Source organism: Chelonoidis abingdonii, chromosome 6, assembly GCF_003597395.2.
Source record: "Chelonoidis abingdonii isolate Lonesome George chromosome 6, CheloAbing_2.0, whole genome shotgun sequence".
Taxonomy (NCBI): domain Eukaryota; kingdom Metazoa; phylum Chordata; order Testudines; family Testudinidae; genus Chelonoidis; species Chelonoidis abingdonii.
In genome coordinates, this window is record NC_133774.1 from 101,007,931 (window position 1) to 101,028,414 (window position 20,484).

The 20,484-nt window shown below is 41.1% G+C and overlaps 1 protein-coding gene across 12 annotated transcripts in view; it reads right to left on the minus strand.

Annotated features, from left to right (window-relative positions):
* Positions 1-33: 33 nt before the first annotated feature.
* The window catches only part of LOC116828649 (carnosine N-methyltransferase), a 47,949-nt gene continuing 27,498 nt past the window's right edge, over positions 34-20,484 (minus strand). For 7 of the 12 annotated variants that reach the window (XM_032787028.2, XM_075067281.1, XM_075067284.1 and 4 more), the window contains 5 exons: positions 12,205-12,345; positions 5,066-5,244; positions 2,215-2,328; positions 1,481-1,584; positions 34-1,178 (listed from right to left, as the gene is read on the minus strand). In XM_032787028.2, coding sequence (XP_032642919.1) covers positions 1,062-1,178; positions 1,481-1,584; positions 2,215-2,328; positions 5,066-5,244; positions 12,205-12,345 — 655 coding nt within the window. In that variant the 3' untranslated portion in view covers positions 34-1,061. Of the gene's footprint in view, positions 1,179-1,480; positions 1,585-2,214; positions 2,329-5,065; positions 5,245-9,310; positions 10,208-10,824; positions 11,091-12,204; positions 12,346-20,484 lie in introns of those variants that run through there. The other 5 variants (XR_012656146.1, XM_075067282.1, XM_075067283.1 and 2 more) reach the window with 5 other exon arrangements.

The window sequence follows — 20,484 nt, forward strand, 5'->3', positions numbered from 1 at the left end:
CAGGATTTTTCTATTGTCTAATAATCCTTAAAATAAATGCTTCAAACACTTTATTTAAGCAACAGATAAGTTACACTGATAAACTTCAAATGGGCAAAGTGAGAGTGCAGTTCCTGCATTAGCAGACCAAGTCTTATTTTCATTTCAAGGTTAATTTACTCCTGCTCCTTTGTGACATGATGCTTTATTTCACTCCATACTATGATTTCATATATCAATATTCAAATTACCAAAGCCAACAAACTATTAGAATAGATTGCTAAGCTTAGCATGGCCAGAAAATTATAATTTAGAGTTTCTAAAACATTTTATCTTTTGTTTCTATTTTCAGTCCTACAGAAAATGGTCCTGGGAGTGCTAAGTCACAATGAATGCAGCTTTCAAGAAACATTTTAGCACTGTTCAAAAATTTCAGATTTTGTAAATATTTTCTTTTTTTAAATTGATGTTAAGAAATCGTTCTCTAAACTGTGGCTGAGCTTGTATTATACCTCTAAACATTCACAAACCACAAGGAAAAATGAAAACAATTAGAATTTTGTTTAAAAACTGAGGCAGAATACACAAACATTTTTTGTTTTAAGCCTCAGATCAAAAGTGGAAATAATAGTCCCAGTTCTGATATCAAACACAGAATTGTACATCCTTTCCAACAGATCTTGAGAGCTATAGATTGTGCATGTTACAGACAGCTGCAGATAAAAGGGAAATTATTTTGGATTTCAGTACTGCTGAATAATTATTAACCCATTTTTATCAGGACAACCTCATGGCAGACATTAAAACAGGAGTTTTATATTTGTGTAAATGGATGTTTGTATGCACTCTGATGAATGAGGGCTGTGTATGTGTACATTTTCTTCCGTATTCACTAGTACAGTACAAATATGCATGGCACAGTATATATCTGGATAGCAATACAGGTATTAAGAAAATAGACACTCTCAAATTCCTGTTAAGAATAAACAAGGCACCACTGATTTGAGGTTGTATCCAGTCATTACCTAGTCCATTGTGTGTTATAAATTTTAGCATTATCTCCAGCATTTTTTCTGAAGAATCTATTTGAAACACTGCAATTCTGGTTTCCTAACCACAAACAATACACATTCATAGTAGTATTTCATCATGGATAGTTCATTCACAGTGTATGTAGACAATACAGATTCTTTCTCCACCTGAAAATAAAAATTGAAGTTTTCAGAAAATTTTCTGAAATAGCACCTGAAGCAATTCCCTCCAAAATGTGTATTTCTCCTCTGAACAGGCATCACTGTTATGTATTTACAGTCAGTATTATTTGCCCTTTAATGAATTAAAAACCAGACAGCTTAAATATAACTACAACTGTCAATATAAACATGTAAGCATCTTAAAAGTTAAAAATCTATATTAAACAACATTTAAGGAAAAGCCCTAGTATGTATAGTTTTGGTTGACCTATCTACTCCAATAAGCATTACTCACAATCTATCCGTACCTCTAGATGGAATCCGTACTGTAATATAACATTTTTTATATCCTCATAACTCAATTCTATAGAAAGTTCATTTGCCAAGTTTTCAAAGTGGTAAAGGAGAGGACCTAGAATACAAAGATAAAGGGATTCAGTAACACTAATACCAATTTTATTGTCAGAAGGAAACTTTTATATGAAGTCAACTCTGTAGCATTTGGGATAAATATGAAATCAACAAAGAAAAAATATGACACCCTAAGCTGTAAGCTAACTGATAAGTAGAGCTAGCTGAGAGCTGTGCCTGTATATAGGTGGTCTACCACTTTTCAGTTGCTTACAGCTTTAGCAAACTAAAGTTTCAGAAACACATGGTTCAGCCATCTGAGAGAACAAGATTGAGGGGAAAATACATTGTTTTGACAATGTTAAAAAGAAATGGTTAAAGAATTTAAGAAACTGAGCACCTCAGTGCTTTGCAGTATAGATGTGACACTTTGGAGGGTGCAGTCCTCAGGCCAGGGAGATGCATTTTGTTTCCTTATGAAAATTCACTCAGATTTGGCTGAATAATCAGATCTGAAAATCACTGTTGACACATGTGCAGAGGCTTGAGAGAATGGGATAGGTAAAAATGCTGAAGATTCCATGGCTATGAATGCTGAGCAGGACTTCCCCTGCAACTGCTCCTCCCACTCACCAGGGGCCATTGGTCATGCCAGGCAATAGAATTGAGAGCAAGAAGATGAATAATTTACCTAAATTTATCCATATTCCTCCTGGTTTGAGAATTTTCCATATTGTGTCAATGTAATCAATGACATTATGCGCGGTGTCTATGAAGAAGCAGGTTGCTATGCAGTCCCACATATCTGTACAAAGAAAATACATTATCGAGTGCACATGATCGGCTGCAACATCAATTCTCTGTATAAGACTTTACCGTTGGCTTGTATTTAGCATTTAGTATCAGAATATATAGATATTTAGTCACACCTAAGATCAGCTTTAGCTAACAGTAAAGAGAATGGCTAGAAGTTGAATATTTCCTGACATTTTATTGAAAGGAAACCAATGATACTGTGTTACTGTAAAAGCAGGACAATAAAGGTATGCCTACACTGCAAGTAAAAACCCTGGGCTGGCCTGTAACAGGTGACACGGGCTCAGGCTGCTTTATTGTGGGGCAGACATTTGGGGCCACTCTGCAGACAGAGCTCTGGGACCCTCCCACCTTGTAGGTCCTAGAGTCTGGGCTCCAGCCCAAGCCTGAACATCTACACCACCTTTAAACAGCTGCTTACCCTGAGCCCTGCCAGCACTGGGTTTTTAATTGCCATGTAGATCAGAGGTTCTCAGACTGAGGAGCAGAATACATCCAAGGGAAAGGGTGTGTGCGTGTGTGTGTGAGAGAAGCTTTAGAAAAACAAACAAAAAAACCTTACTGTGGACATTTTACTCACAGCAATGAATAACTAGAGTAAAGCAGATTCCTCTGTACATATCAGGTCTTCAGATGACACAGTGCATTTGACTCTACATGGCGCTGTGCCAGGGGCGGCTCCAGGCCCCAGTACGCCAAGCGCGTGCTTGGGGCGGCATGCCGCGGGGAGCGCTCTGCCGGTTGGGCGGCAGGCAGGATGCCTTCTGCGACATGCCTGCAGAGGGTCCAGCGAAGCCGCGGGACCAGAGGACCCTCCGCAGGCACGCCTGCGGGAGCTCCACCGGAGCCGCAGGACCGGCGACCGGAAGAGCACCCCCCGCAGCATGATGCCATGCTTGGGGCGGCGAAATGTCTAGAGCCGCCCCTGCACTGTGCATTTTGAGATTTCCATTAAACTTGCACAGTAATTATACAAAGTCGTTGCCATTTGTACATTAATCTGTCTGCTACGATGCAGTGTGCGTATTTAATTGTAAGCACGGATCACAACTACAGTTTTGATTTTGCTCTTATTACAGTGGATCACTCATGTCACCTGGGGGATGTTGGGGGGGGAGGGGGGAAGCTCAAGCAAAAATCGAAGCTGAAACTGATTTGAGCGAAACACTGCCGCCGCATACATTGGTATATGTACTTGCGTGACGAGAACAGGGATGTGAAACTACTACACATATAAAGAAGGGGGCATGATCAAATAACTTTGAGAACCACTGTGTACACACAGCCTTAGGGCCAGATTTCCATTAAGCAAGGCTCAACAGCTGATCAATTAATTTAAATTAAAGTATTTTACACTCAATTGAGCATGGATACTACAACTGTGTACACAAAGGTAGGAAAACAAAAATGTACCCGGATTCTGGACCTCTTTAGCACTTTTAAAATCCAGAACAGAAGGCTGCCCATCATCAAAATATTTGGTGATTTCACTTTGAAATATCTTTATCCAAAACCACAAATTTTACTTTTGTATTTTCTATTGTATTTAACCTTACTTTAAATTAATGCTTTGCATAGATATAAGGAAAGTCTTTTGAAGTGCAGATTTCCTTTTTCCATCCTCCCATATTCTCTGAAGTTATGAAAGATTAGGCCCTTTTAGGTTCAAATAAATATTTTTTTAAAAACATTTATTTTTAGATTCATTTCTGACTTACAACAGCCTTCATTCCCTGGTTTGAGCTACAAACATCTGAACAATAGCAGGGGGGCTGACTACAAGTCACCATGCCTGTGGGAAAAGATATTACTAAAGAAACCAGCGTTTAGCAGGGCAAAGGTCTATTAAAAAAAAAAAAAAAGGGCAGGCCAAAAATTTGCTAGCTCAAAGAGAATAATTGTGGGTTCAAATATGTATGCCAAGTGCAAGGAAGGAATAGCACCAGCTGGTCATTTAGTATAGACAAGTAACCTCCAGATAAAAGTAAGAAATCCATCATCACTTCCAGTCTTACTAGTACTAGGAACTGAGGTGGAAAATATTTAAGTACAGTAAGTACAGTTATCTTCTGTACATGAATTAGGGGAGAAAAATTATCTCATCAGTTGCAACAAAAATTATTTATCCAGACAGATTTCACAAATGACAATAAGGATGTTTGCGTTGACAGGAACATTGTGATCTTTTATTAACATTATCCTTTCGCACATCCTTGAAATACTGGTCATTGATAGTTAATGAATATCTATTTCTTTTATTTGTAAATAATTGTTTTAGTAATAATTTGCCATGTTGTCTATTTCTAAATCACGTAACAATAAATAATTAGATTTCATTTATATCCATGAAAAGCATAGGCTGTTTATATTGTGTATTTCTTTAACATCAATCACTCTTCTAACTCAGGAATGAAAATAGACACGAAAGACCACAGTGTTGTAAGTTTTCCAAGATATCACCATTCTCATTAAAAGATCAGAGCATATAACACCCTACAAGGATACAATTTAGACACTTAAATATGCTAGAGCACACATATAACTTTTGCTTCTTTCAATTCAACTCATTTTGGTTGAGAAGAATCTAGGTGTAATACACAACTTTAGTGCCTACTTTAATGATCCAAGGCATAATTTGGTTTTAATTTTAAATAGAATTCTATTCTTCCATACTGGGTTTATATTTAGTGTGTTCATGAATTCTGACCTCTAATTTCTCTACTTACTGCACTCTGAGTAAATTTCTTGAAAATCCCCTGCTGTCATAGAAAAGTTTGCACCAGAAGGAAGACTGTGGGGGTCAACATCAGGGAAATAAACTGGTCGTATCTGATCAGCAGATCTCCTGTTATTGCTAAACTGATGAATCCAGGGATAAAGTTTATGAGAGTTAATTTCAGAGCATCTGCAAAATATGAAAGTCAGAACGATTCAGTTTCAACTAAGTGCTCACGTATTACTTAGAAAAGTAGGTGTTTTGCATTAAAATTGGGAAGTATAAAATGATTTGATTTTCAACAATATGTATGATGAATTTAGTTGCTAATCTGGATGTTATAAAGTATTTCTGTAGGCTTTTACTTAGGTTATTATGCCAACTACTTCAAGACAAATAAAACACAGTTTTATTGAAAAGGGGGGTTTCTTCTTTTTGCTTCCTGTATTTCAACCATGTTTTATGTCTAGCTTAAAAGAAAACCAATAGTGCAGTTATTTCTGTAAGATGAGTGAAAATTGCCATTACATATGTTCAATTGTGCTAAACCATTAGAATTCTCATTTGTTTGTCATGGAAGAGCGTACTTGTTTATTTTATAAATAAAGAGAAAGGCGATGACTTAAGTCCTTTCTTATTTCTATATTTTCCTAAGAATACCTATTTTCATTCTAGATTCTTGCTGAGAGTTGCCTTTCTTGAGTCAGAATAAAAGAGACTTTGTGGCACAGCACAGTAAAAAGATTTTTCTGAAAGGTCATCCTTTAAACAAAATGCATGTATTTAGATTATTTCCATAGATCTGCAAAGTAAATTAATTTGCCATTTTGGGCAGTTTTACTAATATCATTTGAGCATATACATTTACAATACTGCAATTAATCTTAGCCTCATGCCATCCTTTTTCTGTACACTGCTATGTGGACTAACACACAGCAAAGTAACATGGAACCCTTACAGACTATTTCCACTATGAAAAATGATTAGAATGACACGCTCCTATGAATTCCAACTTTTGCACAGGGATCAAGGTGGACGTTCTGAATGTTCAATACTAGGCCCAAACTGAGGAAGAGCCCTGTGGCTTCACAAGATGCCCATGAAGTTACATCTAGGTAGCAACTTTTCAGAAGTTGTCTAGATAAGGGAACACAAGATTTCCTTTTCTGTGGAGGTATGCCCCTACTACTGACAATTTTTGAAAAGGCTGCTGGGGAAGAAAATAGGCTGAAAAGATGCACTGTGTACTATAAATGGTCCTGACCAACGGTAAAACGTAGGACTCTTCCATATTGCGATCCACAAATCTCACAAGTGTGCGTCGTGAAGGTCGAGGGCCAAGAACCAATCCCCTTGGTCCAGTGATAGAATTATTGCTGCAAGTGTCAACATTTTGAATTTTGGGGCCTTCACAAAGGGTGTTAGTAGCCCTATATCTGGGAGAGGTTTCTAACCCCCAGTCTTTTTTGGAAATACCAAATACCAGGAAATACCTGGAATAAAACACTCTCCCTCTGTGTTGCACAGGAACCAATTCTACAGCACCCAAGAAGAGGAGACAGCGTATTTAGTTTTGTAACAGGTTCTTGTGAGAGGTGTCCCTGAAGAGGGACAGGAAAGGGGTGTTCGTAAGCAGAAGAGAAGTAAAATAGATGGAGTACCCTATGGAGTTGATCTCCAAAACCCACTTGTCTATAGTGACCGCTCCCAAGCCTACCAGGAGTGGTAAAGTTTGAGAAGTAGGTGGTTTTCTTTCCTGGATCCCCTGTCTCTTTCACTTAGGTTCATATGGTATCTGGGGGAGCTTGAGAATTGGGCAGGATGAAATCTCTTCACCAACGGGAAATTACTAAGCTCTCTCTTTTGGGCAACTGTATGGAACCTGAGAGAATGCAAAGTAGCCCTGGAGTCCTTTAATGTATGCAGAGATTCAGCCATGCTGTCAGTGAATAATTTAGTATTGTCAAAAGAGAGGTCTTTGACCGTATTTTCGACCTGCTTTGGAAATCCTGAGAGCTGGAGCCAGCAGGCCTGCCTCATAACTACTGCTGTAAAAATCGAACAGGCGGTAGTATCAGCATCATTGAGGGAGCCTGCAAAGGCCTGAGCAGCTGGCCTTCAGCAATAATTGGCTGGAATTGCTCTTTATGTTTTGTTAGTAGATGCTCAATAAATGAGTTCAGCTTGACATAATTTGTACAATTGTACTTTGCCATTAACAGCTGGTAGTTGGCAATTCTGAATGGCAAAGTATTGACGAATACGATTTTCTACCCAACGGGTCGAAGTGCTTATGCTCCTTGTGGTAAGTCACAGATTTAGCAATGCCTCCCACATTCATTAACTGCGTCAAGCACCAAGGAGTTAGAAAAGGGATAAGAAAATAAAAATGTTGAGTACTTAGATTGAATATAATAATTCTTATCTGCTCCCTTGCATGTAGGTAGCAAGGATGTGCAATATAACCTTTGCAGGGTCCAGTAGGGCCTCTAACAGACAAGGTAACATGGACAGATGAAGCTGTATGAAGGATGTCAAGCAGCTTATCATGGTGTGGCTCTTTAACCTCTCAGGAGGAATCTGCAAAGAATCCACAATTCTATTGATAAGTTCCTGAAACTGCTTGAAGTCATCCACCAGGGAAGGAAGAGGTGGCATAGCTACCTCATCCAGGGAGGAAGAAGAGATGTCAGCTGGTGGAGAGACCTTTTCATCAGCTCTAGCTTCCTGTTTCTCAAAAGGTTTCTTCCCACAGTTCTGGTCTGCTAGGGAGGGAGGGTGATGATTCTATCTTTGTGAGTAGTGGTTCTCAAGGCCTAGAAAACTGTTGATGATGGGATGCCCAAAGGTCCCGGTATAGCCAAAGAGGTCGTGCACATGGCATGGGTGGAGGCATCCATGGGTGTTCATACCAGAAAAACAGTGGTCAGGGCCATTTCTGACAAGTGACACCAATCTCCTCAGACATCTCTGGAAAAGAGCCTCAATAGGAACGGAGGGAAAGCTTTGCAGAGATATTTGGGAGACTGAGGCAAGATCTTCATCAGAATCATCCTCTTCCAAACCACTCTGTAGCTGTGGAGTACTGGAAGAAAGATAAAACCGTCAGTACTGAGTGAACGTCTGGAAGTCCTCAGTAATAGGAGTAAATCGGAGCCATGTAATGATGAGTTGGGCATCTCGGACACAGCAAAGTCGCACGGAAAGCAAAACTCCTGTGATACCAAGTGTTGTCGATACCATGTCCACGGCCTGCACTGAAATAATAGTGGCTGAAGGAGTTGTCAGTACCATGAACCTCAAATGCTCCAAGAACAATATAGAGCTGAGTGCACTTCTCCAGTACTGGATGAGAAGAGAAAGAGCTCTTCTTGAAGCCTTACTCCACTGATAGTATCAGTGACCTCCTGGAGCCCAAGACTCAGCAGCAGTGGTCCCCAAACTTTTTAGGGTCACACACTCCTTTACCTGTCTGTACCTTGGCTGGAAGTGGGGCCGGGGCTCCGGGAGTGGGTGGGTGGTGGGATGCGCAGACAGCAGTAAGGAGGCTGGGCTGGCAGTTAGGGCCCCAGGCACAAGGCCAGGAGCTAGGTGGCTCTCCCTCTCCACTCCCATTGGGGGCTGGCCTGGGCCCTAGCCACACTCCCACCCCTCCCCCCGTGGGCACGCCCCACAGTCTAGGGACCTCTGCTCTACACTCTTCAGGTTTGACAGTATCTGAGGAATCAGTGGCCTCATGGGTACCAGGTCAGAAAGCAATGGGTGCTGAAGTACAGGAGTCAACCGAGATCACAACTTCTTAGAGGCATATTTGCTACATGAAGAATCTCGAGGGACAATCTTTGTGAATATTATGGGAGGAATCTTGGTTCTTCCTCTTAGATGCCCTCAAGGAGCGCAGTTCAGAAACAGTGAAGGCAGCAGACTTATTCACAGACCAGTGTACACAGGGAGTCCCTTGGCGAGGGGCAGAGGCTAGGTGCATCGAGTTCTTCATCACGAGGAGGCGAAGTTTGATCTCTCTGTTCTTCTGGCTCTAGATTTTACTGCCAGAAAGCACTTTTGGGAAATAGGAGATTCTCTGAGACAACAGATGCACCAGGACTAACGGTCACTCATTGGGATTGCCTCCTGGCACAAAAGGCAACATTCGAGACCAGGAGATCCCAGCATGCCCTACTACAGCCAAAATTACTACTAAGTACTAACTACTAAAATAAACCTGATGGGACACAGTGGAGGTAAAAACACAGACAACTGCTAAAGCTCCATCTGAGACCGAGAAGGTTGAGCAGGAACTGAAGGCGGTTCACTCACGCAGTGCTATATAACAGCACAGAGCATGAGACTAAGTAACATGCATGTGCAGGCTGAACGGAGACTACTACGAGAAATCTCCGATCAAAGGCGCATGAGGCTCAAGCACACTTAGAATGGAACGCGCATAGGGATGTTACTTGAAGAACCAGTGGGTTACAGAATATATTAATTATACCACATAACTAACTGGGGGATGGACTAGCTGACCTCTTCAAGTCCTTTCCAGGCCTTTTTATGATTTTTATATGGGAGACGACTTTGCATTTAGGGGTCTCAACCCAACACAGGAAATCAGATGTATTAATCTATACATCTAAGAGAGATCCCACTTTTATTATTCATAAATGAGTAAATACTGAACATAAGCAGCCTCCCAACCACCAGATATCACTGCCTATCATGATGAACAACATGGTCATTATTTCCTTTTATTCCCTCCTCTACATTTGTCTGTACGTATACATCTGTTGACTCTTGTTTATACTTAAGAGTATGTCTACACGGCAATTAGACACCTATGGCTGGACCGTGCCAACTCACTCACGCTAAGGGGCTGTTCAATTGCAGTGTAGACATTGTGGCTCGGGCTGCAGCCTGAGCTCTTGCAGGGTCTCAGAGCTCAGGCTATAGCCTGAGCCCAAATGTCTATGCTGCAATTAAATAACCTCTTAGTCTGAGCCCAAGACAGCTGGCACAGGCCAGTCATAGGTTTTTAATAGCAGTGTACACACAACCTTAGATGATAAACTCTTTGGGGCAAGGGCCATTTTTCTGTTCTGTTTGTACAATGCTATCACAGTGGCGTCCTGGTCCATAACTAGGTTCCTGGGTGCTACGGTAATTTAAAAAAAAAAAAAAAATTGTAAGTATAAGAATCAAAGTATTAAGTGTTTTCACAGGTATGTGTCACATCAGACAGATGAGCCAATCTACTGGCAATCTGGTTCCTTTTGACCCTTGGGAGATGATAAATGTGATATCCTCCCATGTACTTGCTGGCATTCCAACTCAGGATAAGAACAACTATTGTATCTTGATATCTCCCTCCTCCCATCCCCCACATCCACCTTCTGTTCTCCCTCTAAACAGCTCATTGGTAGTAGGATTGGCTATTTCCTTTCTGGAACTGTGATAATAGCCAACCACTCTTCTCTCTCTGCTTCCCCATCAAATTCCCATGGTTCTTAAATTTGCATACAATAATGTTTTTGAATCAAATGTTAACTTCACTCACTTAAATACAAATCTGAAACAAGTGTTTGATGGCAAGCATGTCCACAGAGGGATGTTATTTTAATTACTCATTAATAGTCCATATCAGTTTAGATGTATGCAAGTGGTTTGAGTAGATGCTAAAGGCAAACATTTAGATAGGATTTTAGTATCCATCAAAAACTAGCTACATTACCAGCATGTTTTTGAAACTTAATTCCCTTCCCCCCCCCCCCCAAATGTGATAAACAAGATAGGGACAAAGGAAAAGAGAGGAATGCTATCTACACTTTAAATCTAGATATAATCCATACAAGTCCTTTTTACTAAATTAAGCACTAGGGTTTGTTTGTTTTTAAAAAAGTCAGTAAATAAAAATGCAAGTACCAAAAGAGAAAATATCAAATCATAAAAAAAATGGTTAGCAACTCACTTCATATGTGAAGCTTTTATAATCTTGCTGGAACAGACTCTGAATTTAGAACTTCTGCAGTGAGATCTTTCTAAATGAAATTTAGAGCATTAGCCAGAAACTGACTAAAAATGGCACCAGATTTCTGCTCATATCATTTTTCAGATAATGTACTGTTGGAGATAGCTGGTGAGGTACAAAACAGAAAGCAGCTTGACACCTGGATAAAGAAAGATTGGAGCACTCTTGATTCAGTATTGTTTTGACTTGTCAACTGAAGATTAGTTATGAAAATCATTCTATTCTATATAGGTTCTTATACTGCGCTCATTAACACAGAAACTGAGCGCCTTCCAGTAGTGCGTTCAGCAACATGACTAATATATGTCATTAATGGAAAATGAACATGGGACATCAATGTGTCATGCTTCTAATTACACGTGGTGTAATGCTTATAAGATAGTTTTTCTGATCATAGCCTCACTTAAACTTAACATTTATAGTAGATTCTACTGTTGTGAATCTATGAGAACTTACGAGAAGGTGTACACAGCTGCTGGATGAGAAAGCTTGCCTAATAAGTGTTTTGATTTTTAATAGCAATGAGGCATCTATTTATAAATTTTTCTGTCAAACAACAAAAAATGTATACATAAAATTAAATAAATACGTTGGAAATTTGCCTTAACTTTTAGTAATAAACGCAACCTATTTTATTTTTATTTATAAGTTTTCTTTGGTGCTTATCACCATAGCATCAGAACTCCTTGAACATAAGAATCAATTTATCCTCAACATCTCTATGAGATGAGAAGTACATCCATTTTTCACATTTAAAACAGAAGCACAGAAATTATATAACCTACTCAAGCTCAAACAGGAAATATGTGGCTAAGCCCAGATCTCCTGAGTTCCAGTTCAGTGCTTCAACCACAAGGCAATTCTTGCTTCTACAATCTTTATGACATACAGGTATGGATATAATAAATTTCCAAGTCAAATTCTGGAATAATCTCCCATTCCTCCCTCCTACCCTCTTCCAGACATTTACATAAAAGCAAGAGATCTCAAAGATCTGGTTATCTAGATTAGGGATTTTGGAATTTATTTTGATTGGTTATTACTTTGTTAAAGGATTGGTCACTGATCTTTGCCTCCCTAGTACATATAGGTTGCAACCAGCAAGTAAAATATAAGCTAAGTACCTGTTGAGTACAAAATTAGAAGAAAAGAGCATAAAGAGGCTCCATTCATTTCCTTGGCAAGCATAACCGAGCATAGCTATTTCCCAGGCCAATCTACCTAGCCCAGCACCAGGTACCAGGATATTAACTTTGGAGAGATCCCTGCAACAAAACAAAAATAGTAGTTAATCCTTTATCCAATATGTCTTAATAGAATGTCTATGGGTCTGGCTAAATACTGTGGTTTTCATATATTTAAACAGAGATAATTCAGTAAGAATTTTCATTTAAATGTTAGGATTTCTCTGTAAACAAAAATCAGACTTGTTGTGAACAGGTGCCCCGGGGGGAAAAAAACACTATAACAGAATAAGTTATGGAATCTCAGACTATTCTTTTCTTTCTTTCTTTTTTTTTTTGCATATTAAAAAAAAATCTATAGGCAAAAACCTGATTTGTGAAAAACAACATTCACACCGAATAAAAGGTAAAATAATTCACACTTAGTTGTGGTATAATACAAAATTAAAAGACAGCTATTCTTCAAATAGTTTTCTTAACTTTTTAGACCATCCCTGTAAAACACAACTTGTATTTGCTTGTAAAGGTGACATGCAAAATTAAAAAATGGGTTTGTGCCCCGTGTCCCTCCCTCCACTTCTCTGGATACACAGTGACAACCTACTTAGTTTTTAAATATTAGACATTCAGGTCTTGTTTACCCTAAAAGAGTGCTTTTTCTTAAGGACTAAGGGCAACTCCAGACCTAGCAGAAGCAGCAAAGAGTCCTGTGGCACCTTATAGACTAGCAGACATATTGGAGCATGAGCTTTCGTGGGTGAATACCCGCTTCTTCGGATGCATGTCATGCCCACGAAAGCTCATGCTCCAATACGTCTGTCAGTCTATAAGGTGCCACAGGACTCTTTGCTGTTTTTACAGATCCAGACTAACACGGCTACCCCTCTGATACTTGAGACCTAGTAGAGTTTGACATCAGAAACATAAAACAAATAAAATCATATGAATTGACATGGAAGTATTCAGATGATTAAAAATTGTCTGTTAATATATTTAACTCATATACTTTTTTTTTTACATTCAGCACCCCCTTTGATTATAGATTGGAGAGCTTTTTCAAACTTTATTTACATCACTGCAGAGAGTCTACCGATAAAAACGGAAAAGCTAAGACTTGATATTCCGGATGTTTCTAGAAAAGAACAAGCAGACAAAAATTGAGGGAAGAAGGAAGGGGGAGAAAATTTCAGGCCTCTTTTATATCTTATAAAAGCAAAAAATAGTGTGAACTCAATTTCTTCCTCCCCCTTCGCAAGTCACCTTTAAGTCAAGAAGTCATTACATGGATGTAACTAAGCCTTAAAAACCGCATCCAACTGGTATGCAGAACACCACAACCCCAATTTTCAAGATGTGGAAGTGGGAGAAAATTAAATGCAGTCTTCAGAATATTGAGAACCAGGTGGCCAGAACGGGCATAAAGAGTTGGCATTACCATGTTTCCAAAACATAAAGAGGAGTGGGGAAAGTCAGCTAACTTTGGAGAGACTGGCTTTCAAGAGACAAATCAGAAGGCAGCGAAGAAAGTGCTGACCAGCTTTAAAGATGGTCTTCTTTAAAAAAGATCATGTATGCAGTGTAATTATAGCCATGTCAGTTAGGTAATATCTTTTATTGAACCAACAGAAGTTGGTTCAATAAAAGATATTACATCATCCACTTAAAAAAAAAAAAAAGTGACAAACTCGTTCTGTAACACTTGTTCCACTTCAGGTGTGTGTGCTCAGTGCACTGTTGGAGAGCTTCCCCTCAGAAGTACCCATCTGCTACTCTGCGCTAATGCATGGTGGTATACAGGGTGGAGCCATCCCAAATCTACTCACTTCCTTTTTACTGGAGAGCATGATATGCAAGGTGACACATGGTACAATGGATATATGCAACATATGTCCAAGAACAACAGTTACGAAATAGGTTAGTAACTGTTTCTTCTTCAAGTGACTGCACATATCCATTCTACTTTAGAAGACTCACAAGCAGTTTGATTCCACCTCCAGCTTGGAGCCTACCTGAATAAGGACTGGAGGACCACACACCCAAATATGGCATCATCTCTAGATTGCTGAGTCTCAACAATGTGAGATAAAGGTACACACTGAAGACCAAGTTGCTGGATTTTGAATTTTCTTTGATCAAACCTCTTCCAGGGGCATTAACCACAGAGCATCCAGGCTGTCAGATGGAGGACCTGAAGGTTGGGGAGGAGATAGTGACTGTGGTCCTGGGAGACCAGGTCTTGATCCGGTGGTAGAGTCAGTGGATCTTTGACTGAGAGGGACAGCAGAGTGGAAAATCAGCATTGCTGATATCATGCTGGAGCTGTGAAACTTTGACTTGGGCATGAGCCTGCCTCATTTTCAACAATATTCTTGGTCTGAGCGGGAGTGGAGAAAATGCATACAGGAGCACACTTGCCCAAGGCAACAGGAAAGTGTCCATGAGGGACTCTGGACTGTGACCTTGTTGAGAACAAAACCAATAAACACTTCCTGCTGACTTATGTTGCAAAGAAGTCTACATAGGCAGTCCCCCACAGCTACAAAATTGATGTGGCAATGTCCTGATGGACAGACCACTCATCACGACTGGTAAATGATCTGCTTAACCAGTCTATCAGACCATTCTTCACACTTGGAATGTGAGAAGATCTGAGGTTGATTAAAATTGGTGATGCGCAAGTCCCACAGCCTGAATGACTCTTGGCATAGCAGAGTCAACAAGGTCGTCCTTGGCTGTAAGTACATGTAGACTTCTCTTGATATGAGGAAGGAAGACTTGACAAACTAGTCGAATGGCCCTCAATTCTCCGATGTTTATTTGCAGAGTTAAATCCTGTGTAGATCATAAAACTTCTGTCTGCAGAGAACCCAAGTGAGACCTCCTACCTGAAGGCAGAAGCACTTGTAACGAGGGTTAAAGCTGGTTGAGGAGAAACAAATGACCCACTTGAGGGGTCTGTCCCCCAGCCCAGTGTTGCCAGAATTTGAGAGGGCATTTGCACTACCACTTCTAGAGGGTGATGATTTGGCAAGTAAACTGAAGCCAACCATCCTTGCCATTTCCTGAGATGGAGCTTGGCATGCTGGACTACATAAATGCACGAGGCCATACGCCCCAGAAGCCTGAGGCAATTCCATATTGTCATGGTGGGATGATTCTTCAGGTCTAAAAGGATGGCCAACACCATCTGGCATTGTAACTGAGGGACAAATGTCTTGGCTTCTGCAGAGTCCAAGACTACTTCTATGAACTTTATTTTTTGCACTGGAGATAGGACTGACTTCTCTGTGCTGATAAGCAAGCCTAGTGTATCAAAGATAGACTAGATAACAGTCATGCTTGACAGCAGCGGAGTCTTGGACCGGCCTCTCACCAACCAGTTGTCCAGGTAGGGAAAAAGAACTTGAAATTTTGATTTTCTGCAGAATGCCACCACCACTGCCACACAGTTTGTGAACACACCTAGGGAGCTGAACAGGCCAAAGGATAGACATGCAAATTGATAATGGCATTGGCTGACCACAAATCTCAGAAATTTCCTGGGGCTCTGATGTATTGCCACATGAAGACATGCGTCTTTCAAATTGACGGCAGCATACCCATCTCCAGGGAAGAGATAATGGAAGACAACACGACAATGTAAAACACTATCTTTTTCCAGAGAGGTCTGTTGAGCTATTGCAGGTCTAGTATGGGTCTGAGGTATCCTTTTGCTTCTGGGATCAGGAAATAGCAGGAAGAAACTCCCTTTTCTATGAGAAAGTGTGGAATCTCCTCTATGGCTGCCAAATGGAGGAGAGATTGCAAAGCAGAACTTCTTCATGAGAGTGGTCCCTGAAGAGAGACTGGGAAGGGGCTTGGATAGAGTGACCAGATAACAAGTGTGAAAAACCAGAATGGGGGCGTGGGGTGGTATATAGGTGCCTAGCTAAGACAAAGCCCCAAATATCAGGACATCTGGTCACCCTGTGCTTGGAGGGGGGACAGAAATTAACTAAAGGGTGTATTTCAATTCCACTGTACTTAAGACCAACTGGTCTGCAATGATTTGAGACCAAGCACTTGAGTGAGCAGATAGATAGCAGGCTGGTAAACAGAGGGGTAGGACCGGCTGGCATGATGCAAGGTGCTATGCTGTCTTTGACATAAACATCAAAATATTTGCTCAGAACTCCTAGTCTGTCTGGATGAACTAGAAGTTGTTGCAGAAGAATAACCTCCAATAACCTCTGTTCTTTTTCCTTGTTGGGTCATGTTAATGAGGAGTGAAAGCAACTAGTGATGTGGCTCCTGAGGACAAAACTGCTTTTAAATGCCCAAATATCAGGCTATGCAGCCTGTCAGTCTGCTCAGAGAACAGCGACAACCCTTCAAAAGGAAGGTCTTGTATAATTTGTTGGATCTTGAGGGAAACCTGGCAACTAGAGACATGAACATCTGTGAATCATAATGGCTGATGCCATGACCCTAGCAACAGAGTCGGCAGTGTCCACCCCCACCTGAACTGAGGTTTTAGCCACTAATTTACCCTCTTCAACAAGGCAATAAATTCCTGTCTCGCATTCTCTGGCCATCTGTCTCTTTTTAATATACCATACCCCAGAAGTTGAAGTCATAGCACCCTAATAACCCCTGCAGTTAGCAATCCTGAAATGCAGCCAATCATTGAATAAAGCTTTCTGCAACGGGTCAGGTTTTGTAGCTGCCCTTGACTGCAAGGTAGACAGCTGCTGCCTTTGGTGCTTTCTCACTGGCAGCTGAGACCACAAGCAACCCCCTGAGAGACGTGGGTGTAGAGGTGCTTAAACCTTGGAGAGGGCTTGACAAACGTCTGGCTGGGATCATTTAGTTGGGATTGGTCCTGCTTTGAGGACTAGATGACCTCCTGAGGTCTCTTTCAACCCTAATCTATTATTCCATGAGGGTACATGATATCTTTGCTAATATATATATATATATAGAGAGAGAGAGAGAGAGAGATACCTATCTCATTGAACTGGAAGGGACCCTGAAAAGGTCACTGAGTCCAGCCCCTTGCCTTCACTAGCAGGACCAAGTACTGATTTTGCCCCAGATCCCTAAGTGGCCCCCTCAAGGATTGAACTCGCAAACTTGGGTTTAGCAGGCCAATGCTCAAACCACGAGCTATCCCTCCCCCGACTCTGATGTAGGAGAAGAAAAGACAGAGTCTGCCACAGAACCTTGGTGGCCTCCAACATAGCTATATTAATCAGCGTGCCACCCAAGAAGGCCTAGCAGTTGCTAAAATGTCAATCAGCTCGTGGGATGACACGCAATCCTCTTTCACCTGGATATCCAAGGCACAAACCACCCTTTTTAAGAGGCCCTGGTGGGCCTATAATCATCCGAAACCACTGCCTCATCAGGTAATGAAGAGGCCAAAGCCATAATTGGCTGAGATGGAGCCTCATCTGGCCTTTCAAAAGGAGAGTCACCTGAGCAATGTCTTCCTGCATGGTACTGAGCATCATACTGGGCATGGACTCCTGGTTCTGAACACCTACTTGATGTCACAGAAGGGGGCGGGCATGGAGAATACTCAGACATCAGTAAGAATCCCAAAGCGTTCCAGGATGGCCACTGGTAAAGCCCAGGATCTCAATTACTTTTGGCCTATGGATCCCTATAGGGCCTGGAAGGGCCCTACTGTGGATACAAGAAGTGGTAAGCCCTCAGAGGGAAATGGCAAAGTACATGACATGACTGTGAGACGTATGAGCAGACCTTTTAGTCTGAAGATAAACCAGCTTCTTCTGACCAAAAAAGGCTGGGGAGCTGATCCTGTCAGTGCCTATAATCAGCGTTGGGAGCCTGCAGACAACAGTACTGGAGAAATCATCGCTGGCTTTCCTCTTCACAGCACTGTATGATCAGACATTCAGTTATCAGGAGGTGTCCACATTACTGAACACAGTATTGTAGTAGCTGGCAAAGTGTGACCTGCAGTTGTCGGTACCGTCTGAAAGGACACCTGTACCATGAGCAACACCGGTACCTAGAGGCTGAACAAGTCCCTTGTCACAGCAAATGCCTCCTGAGTTGATGACACAGGGATAGCCTCTAGTGGGTGGGTTGAAGCAGACTGCACCAATTAGCTCGATGATGCCATTCAGGGGACGGTCTCAATAATGCCTGTGCAGGAGTCAATGGTCTCAGCTTCAAATTGACAATTTCTATTGTCTGCATGCCTGCCAGCCTTCAGTACAGGGGATCTCCCTTTCACTGATGTTGAGTCCTTGGAGGCCAACTTGCAATGTTTCTTTCTCAGCTCTGAGGAAGACAATCAGTGCTGGGACTCAGCCAATAGAGGTGGAGCACTCCTCACTGAAGCCAAAATGCTTTGGCACCCATTCAAAGCAGGAAGTGAGATGGTGGGAGCAGAACTGACTATCAGGAGAAATTAAAGTCTGGCCTCTCTGCATTTCTTGGTTCTAGTTTAAAGTCCTTGTAAATTTGACACCAGTCCCTGACATGCAACTCCCCATCACACTTCAGGCATCTTGGGGGGGAAAGTGTCTCTCACTAGCACTGGTTTCTTGCAGGAGTGGCAGGGCTCATATCCTGGTGACTGAGGCATCCTTGGCAATGATAACAGTACTCAGAACAGGAACTGAAGTGTTTAAAAAGATAAACACTAAAAAGAAAATTTAACTAACAAACACTATCAACTATTAACCTATCAGTGTCAGTAACAAGGACTGGGACTAAGGCAGAGATGATGTACTCTATCCAAGAACTAGAGTGGTGGTAATAGAGATTTTGAGGAAATTCCTTGCACCTAAGTGAATGAGCTCTAGCCAATGACTGGACTGATGTTAGCTAACTTTTAAGGGTTAAACATTTATTCAGTCCTTGGATCATGAGAAATTGATCTCTATGTGCCATTGTAAAGATGGAGAGAGATGTCATAAAATGAGAGAGAGGATAACATGAGAAAGCACAAATCTAGTTTGTGGACAATACACAGGATAAAATGAACTGTCTCAGTGCATTTGTTTTCAACCTCCATCATGTTTTTGCATAAGAATTATTGTGAGTTACAACTTACTGAGACACAGAAACATGTATTTGTATTATTTGTTATCACTGGTAGCTATACGATGGAAGCTATGATCAGAGGTCTGGACCAATGAAGCTGAGATTTTTCAGGGTTCTAGAATTAGGAATGTACATAGGCAAATATAAATAAAAAAGTGCATTACATGTCCAGGATGACTTTATTTTGTGCAACATTTACGTTTTCAAGATGTGTTGGCTATTTTATAGACAATGAGCCAGATTCTATGCTGATCCTTTCAGAGGAAGCACAGAACTAAAGATACAGCTCAAGAGGACTGGGGGGTGCGGGAGGGGGTCAGAGGTGCTTTTATTACATCCTTTCATCTCCTGGATTTTGAGCTGCTCAGGATACTGGAGTGACTCCCAGAATAAGAGTATATGTCCCACCAATGAGGTTGTTCTAATTTACAGCTGCCAGTGGAGTTGTTCTGCATCCCAGAATTACAGGTATAGTGTGTCATCAATCCCTCTCCTGCTCTTTGCATCACCACTCTGCCACACAGCATGATCCTATAATGGGGGCCATTTAGAATGGCAGTAGAGGGCCACATACATTTGCACTGCACTGAATGAATTACGTATGGGCCACAGTGAGGGCTGGAATCTGGCCCAATATGAGACTAAAAAACAAATGATGATATGATACCTGAGTTCATCGAGCTATAAACGAGCTGTCAATGTGGCTTGGGCATTTCTTAAAGAGAGAAAATATGAAACCAGCTATGTCAGATCCTCCCGTTCATTGTCGAGACAACTGTGCTACCTTATAGAACTCCCACCCATTTTATTCTTAACAATGAAGTGCATGAACCAATACAAATGATTCTAACTAGGTAATGCATGTATAATTCTAGCAAAACAAATTTTAAAAGAAACTAAACGGTGACTCATTGTATCCTGACAGTTCTCATACTGACAACCGTTCAACTTTGTGTATACATTCCCCCACATTTGACATCGAGGTGAATCTGTTAACACCAATCTCGATAGCATTCCTTAAATGCTTGTGTCCTTGTGGCACCTTGGAGACTAAATTTATTTAGGCATAAACTGTCACAAGGACTCCTCCTTGTTTTTGCTGATACAGACTAGCACAGCTGCCACTCTAAAACCATTCCTTAAATGTAATTTTCTAGGTGA